General features: G+C 36.7%; 1 protein-coding gene across 5 annotated transcripts in view; it reads left to right on the forward strand.

Moving 5' to 3' along the window:
- Positions 1 to 22,884, forward strand: part of RNF128 (ring finger protein 128) — a 101,284-nt gene that overhangs the window by 70,558 nt on the left and 7,842 nt on the right. For 4 of the 5 annotated variants that reach the window (XM_045996035.1, XM_045996036.1, XM_045996033.1 and 1 more), the window contains exons 3-6: positions 16,047 to 16,118; positions 19,075 to 19,157; positions 20,051 to 20,147; positions 21,220 to 21,388. In XM_045996035.1, coding sequence (XP_045851991.1) covers positions 16,047 to 16,118; positions 19,075 to 19,157; positions 20,051 to 20,147; positions 21,220 to 21,388 — 421 coding nt within the window. Of the gene's footprint in view, positions 1 to 16,046; positions 16,119 to 19,074; positions 19,158 to 20,050; positions 20,148 to 21,219; positions 21,411 to 22,884 lie in introns of all 5 variants that reach the window. The other variant, XM_045996037.1, reaches the window with a different exon arrangement.

Genomic DNA, 22,884 nt, shown 5'->3' on the forward strand with positions numbered 1-22,884 from the left:
ACTGGTACAACAATATAAAGATGTTTGAAATGTTCTTACAGATTGAAAGAAGCCTATTTATTCCCTTCATTGGCTTCTGCAAGTATTAGGTATGCTTATGTTTTTCTTAACTGCACCTCGCGTATAAATGCTGTACTAACTGCAGAAGTCCAAATAACTATGACTGTTTTGTTGTTAAAAAGACCTTGATCAAGATATGGAGGTGGGAGACACCCGGGTGGCTCAGTGAGTTAAGGGTCTGACTCTTGATCTCAGCTCTGGTCTTGATCTCAGGGGTCATGAGTTCAACCCCCTGTTGGGCCATGCTGGGCATGGAACCTACTTAAAAAAAAAACTAAAAGAAAAAGAGATACAGGGGATGGATTGTGAGGAAAGATAGCACAGTAGATCTAGTTGTTTACTCCTTGCTAGTCTTCAGGGGAACTCTAACTGGCCTTTGGGAATGTGGCCTCAAAGTGTTTTTTATGCTATTGATGATTTTGTTATACACACCTGGAGCAGTGGACCATGTTGTACCAGCTTGTCATGCTTGCTTGGCACTACAGTCAGATTGATGATACACCTATTTTCATTGTTGGGGTTCTGAGTTTTAGGCAGTATGGCCAGTTGCTAGCAGGATTACCTAGTGACCAGCCCTGATCTGAGCCTCAGATCCTGAGACTCAAATTGGTTTCCTGGGTAAAGATATGCCACACTTATCTTTGTAGTTTGCTGCCAAAGAGATAGCACTCCTTTGTGGTCTCACATGAGGAAGAACTAAGCTACATTAATATCTTAAAATTTGTCCTTGAACTTTAAAGCATGAATAAAAATATCTGAAATAGTTCTGGTTACATTAGGTTTTCTTCACTAGTACTTGAAATTAACTGGAAGACTTACCAGGTGTCTGCATACTGTACCACCACCAATATATACATTTGTGGTGGGGACATTCGTATGTATGTGTCTGTTCCTGTCCAAATTTGATACTTATTGGAGCCTTTTACCAAACTATTATTTTGTCTCTTAGATAAGAAGAGTAGATTAAATAAATCACTCTCTTAGTAGGACCTAGTTGTATAATCTTTCTCTGACTCTCACTCTCACTGAACAAAAGGAAGCTCTTATAATGGGTCTCAGGATTTTTTTTTATATTCACTTACTCTAATCTTATATTTACATCACTAATTCTGAAGGTTTTGATTGCCTTTTTTGAAAAATGCAATAATCTGAGTCATAACTTATCTACTGGGTCAAATTCCCCCTTCCCTTACTGCTCTTCCTTATAGTGCATTTCCTCATACTGTTCACAGTGATCACCTTCAGGCAAGTAGTCTGTACTCCTTTCTATCCCCATCTCCATAGTTCCATAGACTTATGGGAAACTGTATTATAGTCTGTATCTCTTCTTTCCTTTAGGAATGCTTCATTAAAATATCATGCATAGGTTTTTTGCTGAAAAAAAAAAGATTTCTTTCAGTTCTCATATATCTGAAAGCCACATGACTCAGACATTGATTTTGTTCACAGGAATAGATCTGAGGAAAAGAATCCTGTTACCATAAATCTTGATTCTGTTCTATAAACTCTGAAACTTGTATGAAAAAATTTTATTTTAAGAAGGGATCATTTCCCTTTTTTTAAATTTATTTGACAGAGAGAAATCACAACTAGACAGAGAGGCAGGCAGAGAGAGAGGAGGAAGCAGGCTCCCTGCGGAGCAGAGAGCCCGATGTGGGGCTCGATCCCAGGACCCTGAGATCGTGACCTGAGCCGAAGGCAGAGGCTTTAACCCACTGAGCCACCCAGGCGCCCCCCAAAAATTTTATTTTAAAAGTAGTGATGACTTCAAGCAAGAAAATCTGGTTTGCTTATCCATCCTCATTCCTTGCTTTTGCATACCCTGCCCCCCATCAAGTAATTAGGTTTGATTACATGCCTAGTGTTATTCATGTGGGTTTCAGTTATGCTAAAAGCTGAATGCCTTGGGACCCAAAACCAGGTTGACAAATCACCAGCTGGAACATTTATTTTACTTAATTAGATGTAAATACACAAATAGACTAAGTAGAATATCTCTGAGTTTATAATTTAAAAATTGAACATTGTAATATAGGATAAGAAGTGGCTTGGCTTTTCATTTTCAGCCCAAATAAAGTCTCAGAACTAAGAAAACTATGTAGCCAAGATTCTTCAGTGACTAGAATGATCACAGCTTTTCAATAGAATAATGACATTAAGCTTCTGTTAAGAAAACTGTCCGACCACCAAGCTTTTTTGAATTAGTCTTCAAGTCTCTTGCCAAATATTCTTATACCAGGTATCTCTTTGGATTGGAGAGGAGGCAGGGAGAGTCTGTTGATATAAAATACTTGCTTAAAAGAGTTCCCCAAATCACAGTAAGTAGCAAATTTAAGAAGGATCTGAAGATTGGATAGTAGCTGACTTTGAAGTTTTTGGTTTTTTTTCTTATTTCTTTCATTTATCTTCTTCACAAGGAATGTAAAGCCTTTTAAAGGCTTCTTTGCTATTACACAATGAAGGCAGTGCTGTAGTGGAGAGATCATGGACTTTAAAGCCAGATAGAACCTGGGCCTGAATTGAATCACAGCTCTGCAACTAACCAGCTGCCTGGACTTTAGTCAAGCTTCTGAACGTTTTCTTGTCTATAAAACTTGGATATTAAAATACCTATTCCATAAGGTTGTTAATGATTAAACAAGAAGACACATGTAAAAAAGCTTAGGGTTGATCCTGACCATGGTGGGGGCCAATATCTATTCCCTAAACCTTTGTCTCTCCATATTTTGTGGGGTAGAGGCTTTTAATGAGTACAACTGTGACTTGGATGAGAAAATCATGAAAATCTGTTTTGATTTCTAAATTCAGAAGCTATTCTTTGAGCAATTACTAGGCTCTATAGGAAATTTTTAAAAACTGGTTATAGCAGTCCTCCAGCTACTCACAATCTAGTAGGAGAGAAAGACATGTGAATAGTACAATTACAGAATATGATAAGATGTAGAGGAGCACCTGGGTGGCTCCATTGGTTAAGCAGCTGCTTTTGGCTCTAGTCATGATCTCAGGGTCCTGGAATTGAGCTTCACTGGCTTAGCAGGGAGTCTGTTTATCCACCACCCCCACCCCATCCCTGCTCCTCCTCCCACTTGTGTGTGCACACCCTCTTTCTCTCTCTCAAATGCTAAATACATTTTTTTAAAACGAGGTAGAAACAATGTGCTATTGGAATTTATAAGGTAGGAGGGAATTCTGAAATGGTGGCAAGGCATCGAAAAATTGTCCAATGTAATTTGTGTAACGAACTAGATATATGCTTGAAGTTCTGTTTTTAAAGACTAAAATAGAAATTACAGTTTGTGGGGCGCCTGGGTGGCTCAGTGGGTTAAGCCTCTGCCTTTGGCTCAGGTCATGATCTCAGGGTCCTTGGATCCAGCCCTTCATCAGCCTCTCTGCTCAGCGGGGAGCCTGCTTCCCCCTCTCTCTCTGCCTGCCTCTCTGCCTGCTTGTGATCTCTCTCTCTGTGTCAAATAAATAAATAAAATCTTTAAAAAAAAGTGAAAAAAAGAAATTACAGTTTGCTTTGGGACACATTTTTTTTTTTTAGAGAATCTTTTTTTTTTTTTTAAAGATTTTATTTATTGGGGCGCCTGGGTGGCTCAGTGGTTTAAGCTGCTGCCTTCGGCTCGGGTCATGATCTCAGGGTCCTGGGATCGAGTCCCACATCGGGCTCTCTGCTCGGCAGGGAGCCTGCTTCCCTCTCACTCTCTCTGCCTGCCTCTCTGCCTACTTGTGATCTCTCTCTGTCAAATAAATAAAAAAGATTTTATTTATTTGACAGAGAGAGAGATCACAAGTAGGCAGAGAGGCAGGCAGAGAGAGAGGAGGAAGCGGGCCCCCCGCGGAGCAGAGAGCCCGATGCGGGGCTCGATCCCAGGACCCTGGGATCATGACCTGAGCCGAAGGCAGCAGCTTAATCCACTGAGCCACCCAGGCACCCCAGGGACACATTTTTTTTAATGTAGAGGCATATTTGGGCACCCAGAAGTATGATTTAAGTAATATTTCCAAACATATGTATTTACTATAAACTGCTTAATCTTAATGTTTTCATATTTCAGTTTTTAGAGGAATGAATGCATCGTGGAAACTCTTTCTGTCAGTATGACGGTGAACTATTTTGAGTACTAATGGCAGCTTTGTGAGTGATCTTCATTCAAGCTCTAAAAACACAGTTTGTGCTTCTTACCAAAATCACGTGTCTCACAACCATATTTAAAGAAAATGGCTTTCCTTTTCTTTAGAAATGTTCAGTAGGAGTTATTGGAATTACCTGAATTTCCTTTTGAAGGGCTTTTTTTTTAATTCCAAAGCTGCTTTGTTAAACATTGGTTTATAGTATGATGAAACTCTTTTAGAGATCCTTCAAAATCAAGTCCCTTGCCTAGGATCGTCCGGCGTCTTGAATTTTGCCCTGTGTTTTTATATCCTCCTGGCTTTTTTTTTTTTTTTAAGCATTGGTCTTTTTTTTTTTAAACATTGGTCTTAATGTGAGTTCTGTTCTCATAATATCTTAAGCGTAGACTTGGACATTACATTTCAAGCGTGCCTTTGAGCCCAGGCCTCAAATTTGCATTAGTCTTGCATATAATTAAAGTTATATATTTCACAGTCATTCCTAATAAATTAATAAGCACTAGCACTGGAGACTCAGGCACTTATGTTGTGTTGAATATCTTGGAATGAGAAATCAGACTACGTAGACGCAAGTAAATACACTAGAGATGTATCACTTCTTGTGCGTACAGTTCCCCAACTGTGTCACAGTTTGTTTGAATCAGAAGTACTCTAAAGACAAAGTGCAAAATGATTGTCAAAGACTTCCCATCAACTGCATTTTTTTCTTTTCTTCTTTTCCTATTTTTCTTCTTGCCTCCATTTTTTCCCCTTTTTAACCATTTGCAGTTTTCACATCTAGAAATAGCTCATCTCTATGTGAAAAGAAAGTACTGATGTTAGGCCAGGGCCAGGACCCTTAGACATACTGGTTATTCACTATAAGGACTGGCCGCAGTTTCACAGATTATAGAATCCAGGGGTTGGAAAAACTTCAAAAGGTAGCCGAATTATAGATGTTTTGTCAGGGAATCTTGAAGGATGAAGAGCAGAATCCCAGTAACAACTCTGTCATTTAGAGGCTGTGTGCCCTTTGGCATGAGTTATTTAACTTATCCAAACTACCATTTGCTCATCTCTAAAATAGTAGTATTATCACCTTCAGGGTGGTGTTAGGACTAAATGAGTCCATTTTTTTTTTAAGATTTGATGTCTATTAAGACAGCAAAAACAATTTTAAATTATAAAATAACTGCGTAAATGTAAAGAAGTAGTACTAGCTTCCTGGCGCAAGCCACAGTGAAAGAAAAAAAAAAAGAAAAGATGCTACCTTGATATTAGGGGAAGGAACACAACTCCAGGTGTTGGTGGGACTGATGCTAACCAACTCTGAGGTTTTGATCAAGGCTGTCTTCCACTGTAGGCATCAGTTTTCTTTTCTTTTCTTTTTTTTCCCATTTTATTTATTTTTTCAGCGTAACAGTATTCATTGTTTTTGCACAACACCCAAATGGGGAGGGCACGTTTTTCTTTTCTTTTTAAAAAGATTTTATTTATTTATTTGACAGGCAGAGAGGCAGGCAGAGAGAAGAGGGTGGGAAGCAGGCTCCTTGCAGAGCAGAGAGGCAGGCAGAGAGAGAGGGTGGGAAGCAGGCTCCCCGCAGAGCAGAGAGCCTGATGTAGGGCTCCATCCCAGGACCCTGGGATCATGACCTGAACCGAAGGCAGAGGCCTTACCCACTGAGCCACCCAGGCGCCCCAACATCAGTTTTCTTATCTGCCAGATTAGGTATCAAGCTAGGTGAATTCTTTTTTTTTTTTTTTTAAAGATTTTTATTTATTTATTTGACAGAAAAATCACAAGTAGGCAGAGAGGCGGGGGGTGGGGTGGGGGGGCTGGGGGGAAGCAGGCTCCCTGCGGAGCAGAGAACCCGATGTGGGGCTCGATCCCAGGACCCTGAGACCATCACCTGAGCTGAAGGCAGAGGCTTAACCCACTGAGCCACCCAGGCGCCCCAGGCTAGGTGAATTCTAAGAGTTCTTCCAGCTCTAAAGATCCTAAGTGTACTTCCTTTCATTGTCCCTCTATTATTTACTTTTGATGCAAATAACAGAACAGAAAACACGTGTGCATAACATAAGGTACCATTGTTGACTTGCCCTTTTTAAAGATTTAATTTATTTGAGAGAGAGAAAGAGAGTGAACACAGAGGGAGAGTGAGAGGGAGAAGCAGACTCCCCATTGAGTGGAGAGCCGGACATGACGCTGGGCTCCATCCCAGGATCCTGAGATCATGACCTGAGCTGAAGGCAGACGCTTAACCGACTGAGCCACCCAGGTGCCCCTGAATTGCCCTTTTGAGTTAACTCATGGTTAAGTCCCAAAGTGGGAGTGAAAGGTCTCAATTAGCATCTTTTCCTTCAAAGAACTAGCTAGGCCTTCCTATTTAACTTTCTGTTAAGCTATTTCTGCTCATCAAGTAAGAATCTAAGAAGTTTCTGCTATTCCTGAGTCAGCAAAGTAATAGTTCGGTAATCTCCTTGGCATTAAGCTAAATACCTTTCACAAAATGGTATATAGGAGGCAGGTTGGGGCATTAAGGATTTTCCTCATATACTTACACACATGGATTATTCCCTTCCAAAGTATATTTGCTACAGATGTATATAAACAGGTTACAAAAACATGTTATGCTTATTGGTGAATAGTAGTTTATATTTTCATTTTTTAAAAGATTTATTAGAGGCGTGCCTGGTTGGCTCAGTGGGTTAAAGCCTCTGCCTTCGACTCAGGTCATGATCCCAGGGTCCTGGGATCGATCCCCATATCGCGCTCTCTGCTCAGCAAGGAGTCTGCTTCTCCCTCTCTCTCTCTGTCTGCTGCTCTGCCTACTTGTGATCTCTATCAAATAAATAAATAAAATCTTTAAAAAAAATAAAGATTTATTAGAGAGAGAGTGAGAGGGAGAATGAGTGGGAGAAGGTCAGAGGGAGAAGCAGACTCCCCATGGAGCTGGGAGCCTGATGCAGTACTCAATCCCAGGAGATTGAGTGGGAGAGGGAGAAGCAGGCTTCCCACTGAGCAGGCAGCTTGATGCAGAGCTTGATCCCAGGACCCCAGGATCATGACCTGAGCCAAAGGCAGATGCTTAATCGACTGAGGCACCCAAAGGCCCCTATATTTTCATTTAATAAATGTTTTATTGAGTGTCTGCTATATGCCAGGCATGATGCTAGATACTTTCCTTACATTATCTTTGATTTTCACATATTCTTAATGTCATTAGGGGATTTTCCTGCTAGGGATGGAGGTACATATTCACAGTGATCTCTGATTCTGAGTGCCTATTGTTGGCTGGATTTCTACTAAGTTCATTTTACACTACAGAATAGGAGGTTTGCTAATCATCTTGCCATGCTGCACATGCTGTGTCTCTATGCTTTAAACAGGGTCCACCCAAGCATGAAAGCTAGCCTTTGCTTCAGTTTACACATATATTATACTCACTTGAGGCATTTGTGCATGTGATATTTACTGAAAGGGAAGGAAGGATTTATTTGCAACATTACAAATAATTTTAAATCAACCCTAAATATGTCATACCACCTGGGATTTTTTTTTTTTCGTGTGGCCACTTCACCCCATAAAGAGGGCCAGTTTTTCATTGATTCCTTCTCAATTTGCCCTTACCTCTTAGATTTCCTCCTAAACCCCACCTTCACTTCCTGTATTATTATTGAGGTAAAACTGATATATAAGATTACATTTTAGACACACAACATAATTTGACATCTGTATGCACTATAAAATGATTACTACCAAAAGTCTAGTTTCAGTAGTAATCATGAATCACCATTCCTTTGACCCACTGTACCTATTTTGCCCAACCGCTTCCCCTCTGGTAACCATCAATCTGTTCTTTGTATCTGTGAGTTTGTTTCCATATTATTTTGTTTTTTTTTTTCTTCGATTCCACACATGAGCCAATCATAGGGTATCTGTCCTCTGCCTGACTTACTTCACTTATAATATTGGCAAGGTCCATCCTTCTTATCACAAGTGGCAAATTTTCATTCTTTATGGCTGGATAGTATTGCTGTGTGTGTGTGTGTGTGTGTGTGTGTGTACCACATACTCTATCCATTCGTCTACTGATAGACATTTAGATTTTTTCGATATTTTGGCTATTATAAATAATGTGGCAATGAAGATAGGGGTGTATGTATCCTTTTGAATTAGTGATTTTGTATTCTTTTGATAAATACCCAGAAGTAGAACAGCCAGATAATATGATCAATCTCTTCTTAATTTTTTAAAAGATTTTATTTTATTTTAGAGAGAGAGTGGAGGGAGGGGCATGAGGAGAGGGAGAGAGAATCTCAAACTGACTCGATGCTGAGTATGGAGCCTGATGCCCGGCTCAGTCTCAAAACCCTGATAATCCTAACCTGAGCTGAAACTAAGAGTTGGGCTTGCTCAACTGACTGAGCCATCCAGATGCCCCTATTCTTAATTTTTTGAGGAACCTTCATACTGTTTTCCTAGTGGCTGTGCCAGCTTACATTCCGACTCCTATCTAACATTAGTTATTATCTTTTTGACAATAGCCGTTATAACAGGTGTGAGGTGGTATTTCATTGTGTTTTTGATTTGTATTTTCCTAATTACTAGTGGTGTTGAATATCTTTCATGTGCCTGTTGGCCATCTATATGTTTTCTTTGGAAAAACGTCTTTTCACACTTTCTGGGCCCTCATTAAATTAGGTTGTTTGGTTTTTTTATTGTTGAAGTTTAAGAGTTTTTCCTATATTTTGTCTATTAATCCCTTATCAAATATATGATTTGCAAATATCTTCTCCCATCAAGGTTGCCTTTTCATTTTGATGGTGGTTTCCTTTGCTGTGGAGAAGGTTTCTAGTTTGATGTAGTCCTATTGGTTTATTTTTGCTTTTTTTTTCCTTGCCATTGGAGTCAGATCCACAAACCTGTCACTAAGAACCCTATCAAGGAGCTTACTGCCTATGTTTTCTTCTCATTTTTATCATTTCAGGTCTTAAATTTAAGTCTTTATTTTAATTTGTGTATGGTATAAGATAGTGGTCTAGTTTCTGTTCTTTTGCATATGGCTGTCGAGTTTTCCCCCAGCACCATTTTGAAGAGAATGTCCTTTCTCCATTGTATATTCTTGGCTCCTTTGTCATAAATTAATTGTCTGTATATGTGCAGACTTATTTCTGAGCTCTAAATTCTATTCTGTTGCTCTGTTCCTGTCTTTATGTCAATACCATACTGTTTTGATTACTATATAGCTTTGTAGTATAGTTTGAAATCTAGGAGCATGATACCTCCAGGTTTGTTCCTCTTAAGATTGCACTGGCTGTTTGGGATCTTTTGTGGTTCCATACGAATTTTTGAATTATTCTCTTTCTATGAAAAATGCCATTGGAATTTTGATAGGGATTGCATTGAATCCATACATTACTTTGAGTAGTATGGTCATTTTAGCAATATTAATTCTTCCAATCCATGAGCATGGGATAGCTTTCCTTTTATTTGTGTTGTCTTCAACTTCTTCCACCTTACAGTTTTTAGTGTACATGTTTTTCATCTGCTTAGTTAAATTTATTCCTAGATATTTTATTGTTATTGATACAATTATAAATGAGATTGCTTTCTTAATTTCTCTTTATGATGGTTGATTATTAGTGTATGGAAATATAACAGATTTCTTATATTGATTTGGTATTCTACAACTTTAATGAATTTATTTATTGTAACAGCTGTTTTGTTTTTTTTGGTGGAAACTAAAGGGTTTTTATATATATTCCAGTATCATGTCATCTGCAGTTTTACTCCTTCCTTTTCTATTTGGATGCACTTTATTCCACTTTATTACCTTATTGCTGTGGCTAGGACATCTAATTCTATGTTGAATAAAAGTGACAAAAGTGGGCATCCTTGTCTTGTTCCTGATCTAAGAGGAAAAACATTCAGTTTTTTCACCACTGAATATGATGTTAGCTGTGTGTTTGTCATATATGGCTTTATTAGGTTGAGATATATTCCTTCTATACCACTTTGTTGAGAGTTTTTATCATAAATGGATGTTCAATTTTGTCAATGCTTTTTCTGCATCTACTGAGATAATCATATGATTTCTCCTTCATTTTATTAATCTGGTATATCAGGTTGATTGATTTACAGATGTTGAACCATACTTATATCCCTGAAATAAGTCCTATTTGATTGTGCTTAAAAATCCTTTTACTGTTTTGTTGAATCTGTTTGCTAATATTTTGTTGAGGATTTTTACATCTGTGTTTCTCAAAGATAGTGACCTGTAATTTTCTTTCTATGTAGCGTCTCTGTTTTTGGTATCATTAATGCTGACCTTGTAAAATGAGTTTGAAAATGTTCCTTCCTCTTCAACTTTTGGAAGAGTTTGAGAAGCATAGGTATTAAATAGCCTTTGGATGTTTTGTCGAATTCACCAATGAAACCATCTGGTCCTGGGCTTTTGTTTGTTGCAGGTTTTTCATTACTGATTTAAACTCCTTACTAGAAACTGGTCTATTCAGATTTTCTGTTTCTTCATAATCAGACTTGGAAGGTTGTGTGTTACTTGGAATTTATCAATTTTTTCTAGATTGTCTAACTTTGTTGACATATAATTGTAGTAGTTTCTTATGATCCTTGTATTTCTGTGGTATCAGTTATAAATTCTTTTTCATTTCTGATTTTATTTACTTGAACCTGCTCTCTTTTCTTGGTTAGTTTAGCAAAAGGATTATCAATTTTGTATGTCTTTTCAGATAACCAGCTCTTAGTTTTATTGATCTTTTCTATTGTCTTTTTAGTCTCTTTTTCACTTATTTCCACTGTGATTTTTATTATTTCCTTTAGCAATTCGGGGTCTCTTCTGATTCCGTACAAATTTTAGGATTATTTGCTCCAGCTCTTTGAAAAATACCGGTGGAATTTTGATCGGAATAGCATTAAAAGTATAGATTGCTCTAGGCAGTATAGACATTTTAAAAATGTTTATTCTTTTGATCCAAGAGCATGGAACGGTCTTCCATCTTTTGTGTCTTCTTCAATTTCTTTCATGAATGTTCTGTAGTTCCTCGAGTACAGATTCTTTACCTCTTTGGTTAGGTTTATTCCCAGGTATCTTATGGTTCTTGGTGCTATAGTAAATGGGATCGATTCTCTAATTTGCCTTTCTGTATTTTCATTGTTAGTGTATAAGAAAGCCACTGATTTCTATACATTGACTTTGCATCCTGCCACGTTACTGAATTGCTGTATGAGTTCTAGTAGTTTGGGGGTGGAGTCTTTGGGGTTTTCCATATAAAGAATCATGTCATCAGTGAAGAGAGAGAGTTTGACTTCTTCATTGCCAATTTGGATATCTTTTATTTCTCTTTGTTGTCTGATTTCTGTAGCTAGGACTTCTGATACTATGTTGAACAAGAGTGGTGAGAGTGGGGATCCTTGTCTTGTTCCTGATCTCAACGGGAAGGCTGCAAGCTTTTTCCCATTGAGGATGATATTTGCTGTGGGCTTTTCATAGATAGATTTTATGAAGTTCAGCAATGTTCCCTCTGTCCCTATACTTTGAAGCGTTTTAATAAGGAACAGATGCTGGATTTTTGTCAAATGCTTTTTCTGCATCCATTGAGAGGACCATGTGGTTCTTCTCTCTTCTCTTATTGATGTGTTCTGTCACATTGATTGATTTGCCAATGTTGAACCATCCTTGTAACCCAGGGATGAATCCCCACCTGGTCATGGTGGATAATCTTTTTAATGTGCTGCTGGATCCTGTTTGCTAGGATCTTGTTGAGAATCTTAGCATCCATATTCATCAGTGATATTGGTCTGAAATTCTCCTTTTTGGTGGGGTCTTTGCCTGGTTTGGGGATCAGGGTAATGCTGGCTTCATAAAAAGAGTCTGGATGTTTTCCCTCTGCTTCAATTTTTTGAAACATCTTTAGGAGAATAGGTGATATTTCTTCTTTGAAAGTTTGGTAGAATTCCCCAGGGAATCCATCAGGTCCTGGGCTCTTGTGTTTTGGGAGGTTTTTGATCACTGCTTCAATCACGTTACTAGATATCTGTCTATTCAGGTTGTCAATTTCTTCCTGGTTCAATTTTGGGAGTTTATAGTTTTCCAGGAATGCATCCATTTCATCTAGGTTGCTTAACTTATTGGCATATAACTGTTGATAATAACTTCTGATGGTTGTTTCTACTCCTTGGTGTTAGTTGTGATCTCTCCCTTTTCATTCATAATTTTATTAATTTAAGCTTTTTCTCTTTTCTTTTGGATTAGTGTGGCCAATGGTTTATCGATCTTATTGATTCTTTAAAAAAACCAGCTTCTAGTTTCATTGATATGTTCTCCTGTGTCTCTGGTTTCTACGTCATTGATCTCTGCTGTAATCTTGATTATTTCCCTTCTTATGTGTGGAGTTGGTTTAATTTGTTGTTGATTCTCCAGTTCTTTAAGGTGTAGAGACAGCTGGTGTAAAGTTACTTGTTTGAGATTTTTCTTGTTTCTTGAGGTAGGCCTATATTACTATGAATTTCCCTCTTAGAGCTGCTTTTATTACATCACATAGGTTTTTGGTACGTTGTATTTCTGTTTTCATTTGTCTCTAGGTATTTTTTTATTTTTTTGATTTTTTTTTTCAGTGACTCACTGGTTGTTCAGTAGCATGTTTCATTTCTACATTTTTAGGGCTTTTTTCCACTTTTCTTTAACGGATTTGTAGTTTTCTGCCATCATGGTTGGAAAAGATACATGATGTGATTTCAATCTTATTGAATTTGAGACTTATTTTGTGCCATAACATGTGACCTCTCCTGGAGACTATTTCATGTGTACTTGAAAAGAATGTGCGTTCTGCTGTGTGAATGGAATGTTATATATATTACCTCCCATCTGATCTGATGTGTTGTTTAAGGCTGATGTTTTCTTACTGATTTTCAGTCCAGATGATCTATCCAAAGATGTAAATGGGGTGTTAAAGTTCCCTAACATTATTGTATTGCTGCCAATTTCTCCCTGTAGGTCTGTTAATATTTGCTTTATATATACTGGTGCTTCTGTGATAGGTGCATGTATATTTATAAATGTTATATCTTCTAGCTGGATTGACTCCTTTGTTATGTAATTCCCTTCTTTATTACAATCCTTATTACAATCCTTTATTATGATTTTGTTTTCAAATCTGATCTGGTACGAGTATAGCTAGACCACCTTTCTTTTTGTTTCCATTTGCATGGAATATCTTTATCCCTTCACTTTTAGATGCTGTATCTTTACTTCTGAAGTGAGTCTCTTGTAGACAGCATAAAGTTGGGTCTTTTTTTTTAAATCCATTCACCCATTCTGTGCCTTTTGATTGAAGAATCTAGTCCATTTACATTTAAAGTGATTATTGATAGGTATGTACTTACTACCATTTTGTTACTTGTTTTCTGGCACTTTTGGAAGAAACTACCAAAGAAACTACTTTCTTCCTTCCTCTCTTTCTCTTCCCTTGTGGTTTAATGGCTTTCTTTGTGTTACATTTAGATTTCTTTCTTATTTTGTGTATTTACTAAAGTTTTTTCCTTGTGGTTATCATGATGTTTATATGTAACATAGTATGTATATAATGATTGGCTTTAAGTTGATAGGAACTTAAATTTGAACACATTCCGAAACATTTTAGTCCCCTCATCACATTTCATATCTTTGATATCACATTTTGCAATTTTTTGTTTTTTGCAACCCTTAAATAATTACTGTAGTCATAGTTAAATTTACTAATAATGACTATTGATTTTATATTTGCTATATAAATGATTAATCCACTCTTTTTACTATATATTTACCTTTTCCAGTGAAATTTTTACTTTTGTAAATTTTCTTGTTATTTGATTAGTGCTATTTCTTTTTAGCTTAAAGAAGTCCCTTTAACATTTCTTGTAAAGCTGAACTAATGGTCATGAACTTGTTCAGTTTTTTCTTATCTGAAAACGTCTTAATCTTCCCTTCAATTCCGAATGATGACATTGCTGGGTAAGAATTCTTGTTGGACTTTTTTTTTTTTTTTAACTTCCAGCATTTAAATATGTCATACTACTCCCTTCTTACCTGAAAGATTCTTGTGAAAAATCTGCTGGTAGACTTATGGGGTTTCCTCTATAGGTAACAGGTTTTTTTTTCTCTTGCTGCTTTAAAAATTCTCTCTTTATCTTTAACTTTTACCATTTTAATTATAGTGTTTCTTGGTGTGGATGTCTTTGGGTTCTTCTTGTTGAAATTCTCTGGAGTTTCTAGACCTTGTTCTTTCATTTGAAACATATTCCTCTCATTTTGCCTGATGCTCTGTGTTTATTTCTGTGAATTAAGAAAATCAGCTATCTCTCCCAGCCTTGAAGGAGTGGCCTTGTGTAAAAGATATCCCATAGAGCTCAGAAGTGCTATGCCCCTGGCCATCTGCACCAGACCCTCAAGGGATGACCCCTTTGTGAACCGTGCATTAATGCCTGCTTTGGTGAGGCCACAGCTCTGGCATGGGGATGGGTGAGGCCCTCAGTGGGGTATACTCTCTAACACCAACAGGCTAGAGGAAGAGTTCCAAATTGTCACTGCCATTACCAGTGTCAGCAAGTTAGGATGAGTTATCAAAAAAATGGCACTTGCCAGTGTCTCCATCCCCCAGTAGAATCCCAGCAAGTTTCTGGCTCTCTGGTGGACACTTCAAACTGGTGTTTTTACATTGGGTCTGGTGGTGACTGAATCTGTGCATGAGCCTTTTGAGAGGGTATTCTCTGTTCCCTATATTTCTGGAACTAATCCCCATTAGTTTTCAAAGCCAGGCATTTTGGGGGCTTATCTCATCTGTGCAAGATGTAGGGGCTGAGGTGCCTAATGTGAAGCACAGACCCGTTGCTTCTTAGGGAAAAGTTCCATATTTGTGAGATCCCTCTCAATTGTGGATCACTGTATCTGGGTGGGTTTGTTTGTTTTGTTTGTCTGGTTTTGGTGAGAACATGTCTCTGCCTCTCTCACCCATATTGACGCTATTCTTTTATCTGTTATGGAGGTTCTGTTTATCAAGTTTTCAGCTCTTTTTCAGAGGAAATTATTCCATATATTGTACAAGTAATTTGTTGTGTCTGTGGGAGGAAGTGAGTTCAGGATCGTCCTATATCACCATCTTGAATCCCCCAACTTCTGATCTAGTTATGCATATTTTAGTCCTTATTCTCAAAATGAGCCCTGGACTTGCTTTTTTGTAACTGGAATGGTGTATGTATATGTTCAGTGAAACAAGAAAGGCTTATTACTTTCAGAATCCACCCTCCTTATAATAAGGCAGTAGTGGTTATAAACAACAGTTTTCCCCCTAATGTGAAATAGCACTGTATGGATTAGTATTATCCTCATCTTATAGGTGAGTAAAGAAGTTCAACAATTTAATTACCTGTTCAGGATTATTCACTTAGTAAATGACAAACAGAAATTTTGAATCTAGGTCCATTTAAATCCAAATCCTGTGTACTTTCTACCAAACAAGACACGATTCAAAAAAGAAATGGGAAAAGATGCATTTTAAGATACTCAAAGGCTGAAAACAGGAAAATTGCTTTGAAAATTCAAAGCATCTGAATCCATTTGGAATAGCAGATTTGTCATTGTAGCTCAAAGGTGCTATTTAAGAATGTAGGGAAACATAAGCGAAAAGTTTTAGTAATTTGAAAATTCTGCCTGATAGCACATAAATGGGACAGTTATTATGGTAAATTAAATTATATCTTTAAAAATTTGCTACATTTACTTGTACCTGATAGATATTTATTAATCCTCTCTACCTTTTTCATCCTATTCCTTTAAAAAAATTTTTTTTTCTAATACGTGCTGTTTCTATTACAGAGACAATTAAAGGCGGATGCTAAAAAAGCTATTGGAAGGCTTCAACTACGTACGCTGAAACAAGGAGACAAGGTACATATTTGACTTTTAAATGCTGTTTGTTTTCAAGCAATGCTACCAAGTTATTGTTAAAACTAAATGTTCTTTCAAAATATGCTTTTCGTGGAATTTATAAATCTTACTTTTTAAATCTTTTTGATGCTGGAGGTAGGTATCCTGAATAATGGCCATTGGCCCCCATAGTTATCTAGGTTTTAATCCCTGGAACCTGTAAATATTACCTTTTATGGCAGAAACCCAACTTTGCAGATGAAATTAAGTTAAGGATCTTGAGATGGGGAGATTATCCTGGATTATCCAGGTGGGTCCTAAATGTAATCACATTTGATTGTTGTTATAAGAAGGAGGAAAAGGGAGAATTGACTCCATTGCAATAGAATATTTGGCAATGGAAGTAAGAGGTTATAGTGATGCAAGAAAGGGGCCATGAGCCAAGGAATACAGACAGCCTTTAGAAGCTAGAAAAGACAAGGAAATGGATTCTCCCATGAAGCTTCCAGAAGGAATATAGCACTGCCAACATATTGACTTTTAGACTTCTGATTTCTAGAACAACAAAAAAATACACTAGTGTTATTTTAAGCCACAAAGTTGTCATTTTTTACCACAAAAACAGAAAACTAAACAATGCCAGCTAACAGTTGCACTTTATTTGAACATCCATTTTTAGATTTACAGCACTTAAGAACTACCTTTGGTGTGGAAAACAGCTATAGAATGTATTGAATTAAAAATTACCATTTATAATAGCACCTAAACCATTCTGTACTTGGGTATAAATCTTGCAAAATATGAACACGATCTGTGTGCTGAAAACTGGAAAACACGAATGAAAGAAATCAAAGAAGACCCAAATAAATGGAGAGATATGCCATGGGTTCATGGGTCAGAAGACTCACTGTTGTCAAGATGTCAGACCCCCCAACTAACCCATCGATGCAGTGCAGTTCCAATTAAAATCCTAGCGGGATCTTTTGTATTCATTGGCAGGTTGATGCTAAGTTTATATGGAAAAACAAAAGAACTAGAGTAACCAAAACAATTTTTTTTAATGAAGAACAAATTGGATGACTCATATTGCCTAATTTGCAACATTATTTTAAAGATATAGTAGTCAATATAGTGTAGTATTAGAGAAGGGATAGACCTTTAGATCAATGGAACAGAAGAGAGTCTAGATATAGACCCACACATATACGGTCAATTGATTTTTAACAAAGGTACACAGGCAATTAAATGGAAAATTATAGTCAGTTATTGGCTCTCCATATGCAATGATTGGCTATCCTTATGCCAAAAACATGAACCTCAATCCGTACTTCATACTGTCTGTAAAATTTAAGTCAAAATATGTCACAGACCTAAATATAAAACCTAGAACTATGAAATTCTTAGAAGAAAGCTGTGGATAGAAATATCTTCAAGACTTGGGTTAGGCACAGATTACTTAGATATGACAGCAAAAACAAGCCCATTGACAAAAGCAACAGAAATCTGACTTTGTCAAAATTAAGAGCTTTTATTTTTTTAACATAGTTAAAAGAATGAAAAGACAAGCCACAGACTGGGAGAAAATATTTGCAAATCACATACCTGACAAGGGACTATATCTAGACTATATAAAGAGCTCTCAAACTCAGTAGTAAGAAAACAAACAGCATAGGGAAAAGGGGGCGAAACAGGCATTTACCAAAGAAAATATATGGATAGCAAATAAGCACATAAAAAAGATGCTCAATAGCATTGGTCATTAGGGAAGTATAAATTAAAACCACAGGGAGATGCCACAGCACATTCATCAAAATGGCTTAAACCAGTACAACTGACAATACCCAAGAGCTGGCCAGATGTGGAACAACTGGAACTGTTATGCATTTTCCTGGTGAGAATGCAATGTACAGCCAGTTTCGAAAACAATTTGGCAGTTCTTTAGGAAGCCAAAAATAACACCTTCCAAAGAACCCAGAAACCTCAACTACTAGTATTTAACCTAGAAGGAAAAAAAAAACCATGTTCACATAAAAACCTATACATAATTGTTCATGGAAGCTTTACTCATAATCACCAAAAATGGAAAGAACCCAAATGTTCTTCTAATGGTGAGTGAGTGAACGAACTGTAGCACACCCACATCATAGAATACCATTTAGCAATACAAAAGGGTGTGTGGAGACCCTCATGATACGCTTACTATCCGAGATGAGTTTTAAATGTATTATGTTAAGTGAAAGAAGCCAAACTCATAAGGCAATATAATACACGATTCCATTTATATGACATTTGAGAAAAGCAAAAACTATAGGATCTGAAAACAGATTAGTGGTTGCCAGAGGATGGGAGTGGGAGTAGAGGTTAACTGCAAAGGAGTATAGAGGAGTTCATTGGGGTCATAGAACTATCCTATATCTTAATTGGAGTGAGGATGGAGTGACTGCATATTTGTTCACACTTGTAAAACTGCATACTAAAAACAGTGAATTTTACCCCATGTGAATTATGCCTTAATTTTTCCTTAAATGGGAAAACATGGCTATAGAACTTGTACAAATGGCATTTTAAATAAATGCTACCTATTCCTCTTTGCATTGTCCCTCTTTTGGTTGACTTTATTCTCTTACCTTTTTAAGTCTAAATGATCTTCAAATTTCAGTTGTAAAGAGTGTTATCAGTTGTGGTCACAATGTTTTCCATTAGAGCCTCAGACCTTATTCATATTATTTCTGAAAGTTTGTACATTTCGACCACCTACTTTGTATTTCCCCCATCCTCCAGCTTCTGGCAACCACTTTTCTACTCTTTGTTTCCAGAAGTTTGAACTTTTTTTTAGATTACAGTTAAAGTTTAAGTAATTTTACATTGCTTATTGAAAGAATCTATGCAATTTAAGTGCATATATATCCTGATCTTGCTTTGTAGTTTAATCTATCTTTTCTTATCCATCAGAGTAACAATAACTGTTTGCTCATAGGAAATTGGCCCTGATGGAGATAGTTGTGCTGTGTGTATTGAACTATATAAACCAAATGATTTGGTGCGCATCTTAACTTGCAAGTAAGTTTGATTTTCTTTTATATCATCGATAAGAATATCTGGCTTATTGAAATGATTGGAATGAAGGAAACTACTTTGAATGTTTCCAAATTGATGTAAAGAAAGTATTTATTTTCATTTAAATATAAGTGAATGCTTTATATATTAACATCATTGAAATTGGTATAAGGCTAATTATATAGCATTCCCATAATCTGGTACAATTTGGAAACTATTTCCATATAAAACTAGAAACCTAGCCAGCACCGTAATTTATACACACACACACACACACACACACACACACACACACCTGTATTATTTAATTTAAAATCATTTTAACAATCCTAATGAGGGAAGAAAGTAAAATCAACTCAGTGAGCACTTATTTGTTAAGTCTTCATTCTTTAGTTTTCTCTTACGCATCTCCTGGAAGTTGTTAACACTCTTGGTTTTAGCTATTAAATAGTGGTGTTCTTAGAACTTATCACATGACCTAAAGTATCAGCATTATCTTGTACTCTGTACTATATTGTACTGTATTATTGAGAATGACTAACTGTGCTATTTTTAGAGTTGGGGGATGACAAGATAATAAAGATCTGAAATACTGAACAAAGTCTTAGGTTGGGTAACAGCCATTTTTGAAGTAGTAAGTATTGAAAATAGTTTTTTTTTTTAAAGCTAAGGTAATGAAGCTTTTATATTTTAAAAGTAGCGTGTCGTGTAACTTCCAAATTTTGTTTCTGTGGCTCCTTTGTAGTGTTTATGCTGTAATGGTGTATTTAAAAAGAAAAAAGACATCTATTAAAATACGAAACAAAAACATAGGGTAGCCTTTTAGTATATTAAGCCAAGTGTTGTTGCTATTTCACAACTGATAACCAAATTATGTGTTTTTTTTCTTTTATTAGCCATATTTTCCATAAGACATGTGTTGACCCATGGCTATTAGAACACAGGACTTGCCCCATGTGCAAATGTGACATACTCAAAGCTCTGGGAATTGAGGTAAACATTGCTAAACAATTTATATGAATGAACTTAAGTTATTTATGTAGCTGGGCCTTCAGGAGAGTAACATCCTTAGTTTTTAACGTAATATGCTAGTCTTGTGATTTATATCAAAAATTGGATCTACTTACATCATAATGACAGTAAGGTGCCATGTTGGACTACCTCCATTTTCCTTCTTCTTTCTTCTTATTATTTGGTCAGAATTTTAAGTGATGACCATAGAAACTACCAACTGGTTTCTGGTAGATCTTGCATTTTTGGTCTTACTACTGCACAGCAACTGAACTTGTAGTTATAGATGAGCATCTGTATTTTGAAAAAGTATAATAAATATTAAATTATAATTGTATTTCATAAATGAAATAAAACTTGCCTATTTTACAATACACCAACAACAGAAAGTCAAGCTCAACAAAATCTTCCTGATTTCAGGAGATACAGAGGGGATACTGATTCTCAAATCCCATAGGGGACAGCATGAGACGTTGTTGTTAAATAAATATTTTATTTATGAATAATTTTAGATTTACAGAAAAATTACAAAGACAATGCAGAGAATTCCCCCATACACCTCACCCAGTTTTTACTATTGTTAATATTTTGCATTACTGTGTTATGTTTGTCAAAAGTAAGAAACTGACATTGTGTCATTACTATTAACTAAACTTCAGACTTCGTTTGAGTTTTGCCAGAAACTGCCTTTTGAAAACTGCTGGAGGTGAACTTGATTCAGGGTAGAGGGTTTTTTTTGTGTGTGTTTTTGGTTTGTGTTGAGTGCCTACCCTATAGCAGGCATTGTATTGTGAAGCACTGGGATCACCCAGATGAACGTCAGTTGTGGAAGCAATCTGCCTATAATATTTTCCACCCCATTTTGGACCCAGTTACCCCAACTGCTCTGGCTGGGACCAGCAAGAGATTTGTGTGATCGCCAAAAGGGATTATAGGTTTAAAAGATTAAGAAGCATTGCTGTAATAAGTTACCTATGAAGAAACTTTGTAATGACACGTCAGGGGGAAACATGTACTCTGAGAGTCTTTTAATTTGTTCCAATGCTTTCCAAAGGTGGATGTTGAAGATGGATCGGTGTCTTTACAAGTCCCCGTTTCCAATGAAACATCAAATAGCGCATCTCCTCATGAAGAGGATAATCGCAGTGAGACTGCATCGTCTGGCTATGCTTCTGTTCAGGGAGCAGATGAACCGCCTTTAGAAGAACATGTGCAGTCTGCAAGTAAGCACCATGCTGAGGGGCGGTGAGTGCCCCACAAATGATCCATTGTGGAGCATCTGCCTGGCAGAGTGCTCCTGCTTTTTATTGTTTCTTACTTTCATTCATTAAATGAAAGTAAAAAACATTCTAGGTTTTTTCTAGTGACAATGATGCAGTACAGGACACATCTATACCTTAACTTAATATGCACACATTCAAGTGCATGTGAAATAGATGAAATGTATCAGGAGTGGGCATTATTCACAGACTAAAAACATTTTTTTATAGGAAAGCTTCTCTCTGATGCATTTAGTATTGGTTATTAACTTACAGATGCTGAGGAGGAACTTTAAATTTTAGAAGCCATTGTTTATTGTAGAGCAATCAGAAACTAAGATAAATGAGTCCTGAAATGATAAAATTGAATTCAGTTTACAAAAGCTTGATTTATACACAACTTCTTAGGAACCCATTTTTGCACAGATCAGAAACTGTGTAAGAATATATGCTGCCACCTGTTGATTATTTACCACGAAGTGAACAAACTGTGTAAACTAAAATTGAACATATTATTTTCAAACTTCTTGTGAATCAGTGTTGTGACTTAGTAATGTTGTACCAGTGGAGAAATTTCAGGGAATTGTATTACTTTTTTTTTCCTTAGGAAGAGAAAACCCTCATACAGAAATTGGTTTCCTTTTCTTCAACTCCCACATTTTTCATGGATTTTGTTAGTTTGATGGTTTTCTCAATACTTATCTTGAAGTAACCTAATCCTAGCATAGATGTAGAAGAAAACTAAATGTTTAGATGACTTGTGAGAGTTTCAGCTTCCTAGTAATATAAACCTTTATCCTTAGTAGACTTAGCAATACAATACATATCATTGCTGAAGATGTCATGGGGAATACTGTCATGCAAATGTATACTTCATATTTCTTGTAATCTAATCTTCATACGTTTCCTGGAGTACAAAGTACTCATGAGAATCTTAATAATCTGTGGATTATTCTACCTACAATAGAGAATCATTGTCTGTTTGCTCCAGGGGATTTGTTTCCATAACTGTATGGTAATAGAATTCAGTGATGATAAAGGAGAGCGTACAGGATAATTCAGTTTATGGCCAGGTTTTTTTTTAAGTTCCAATCTACTTTTTTTATGTGTTCTGTTCTTCTTGTGAGGCTGGGTGGTATACAGAACAGTTTTTGCAGAGAATTTGACAAGCAAATGAAATGATGATCCACATTCCTCCTCCTATATTCTTTATCTGGGTGAATAACATCCACATTTCTCCCCCATATTCTTTATCTGGATGTAGTAACACCCATTCAGGTCCCTCAAACCAGAAACTAGGGAGATCTTAGTTTCTTCCCTCTCTTTCTTATTGATTCAGTATCCCTTTTCTTTAATCCATCTCCTAATTCCCAACTTTAGTTCCACAGTCATAGTTTGAGCCACTGTTTTCTCTCTGCTCATTCCTTCCACTCTTCTTCCCCCCTAAGAAATTGCAGAAG

The sequence above is a fragment of the Meles meles genome, chromosome X, assembly GCF_922984935.1.
Source record: "Meles meles chromosome X, mMelMel3.1 paternal haplotype, whole genome shotgun sequence".
Lineage (NCBI taxonomy): Eukaryota > Metazoa > Chordata > Mammalia > Carnivora > Mustelidae > Meles > Meles meles.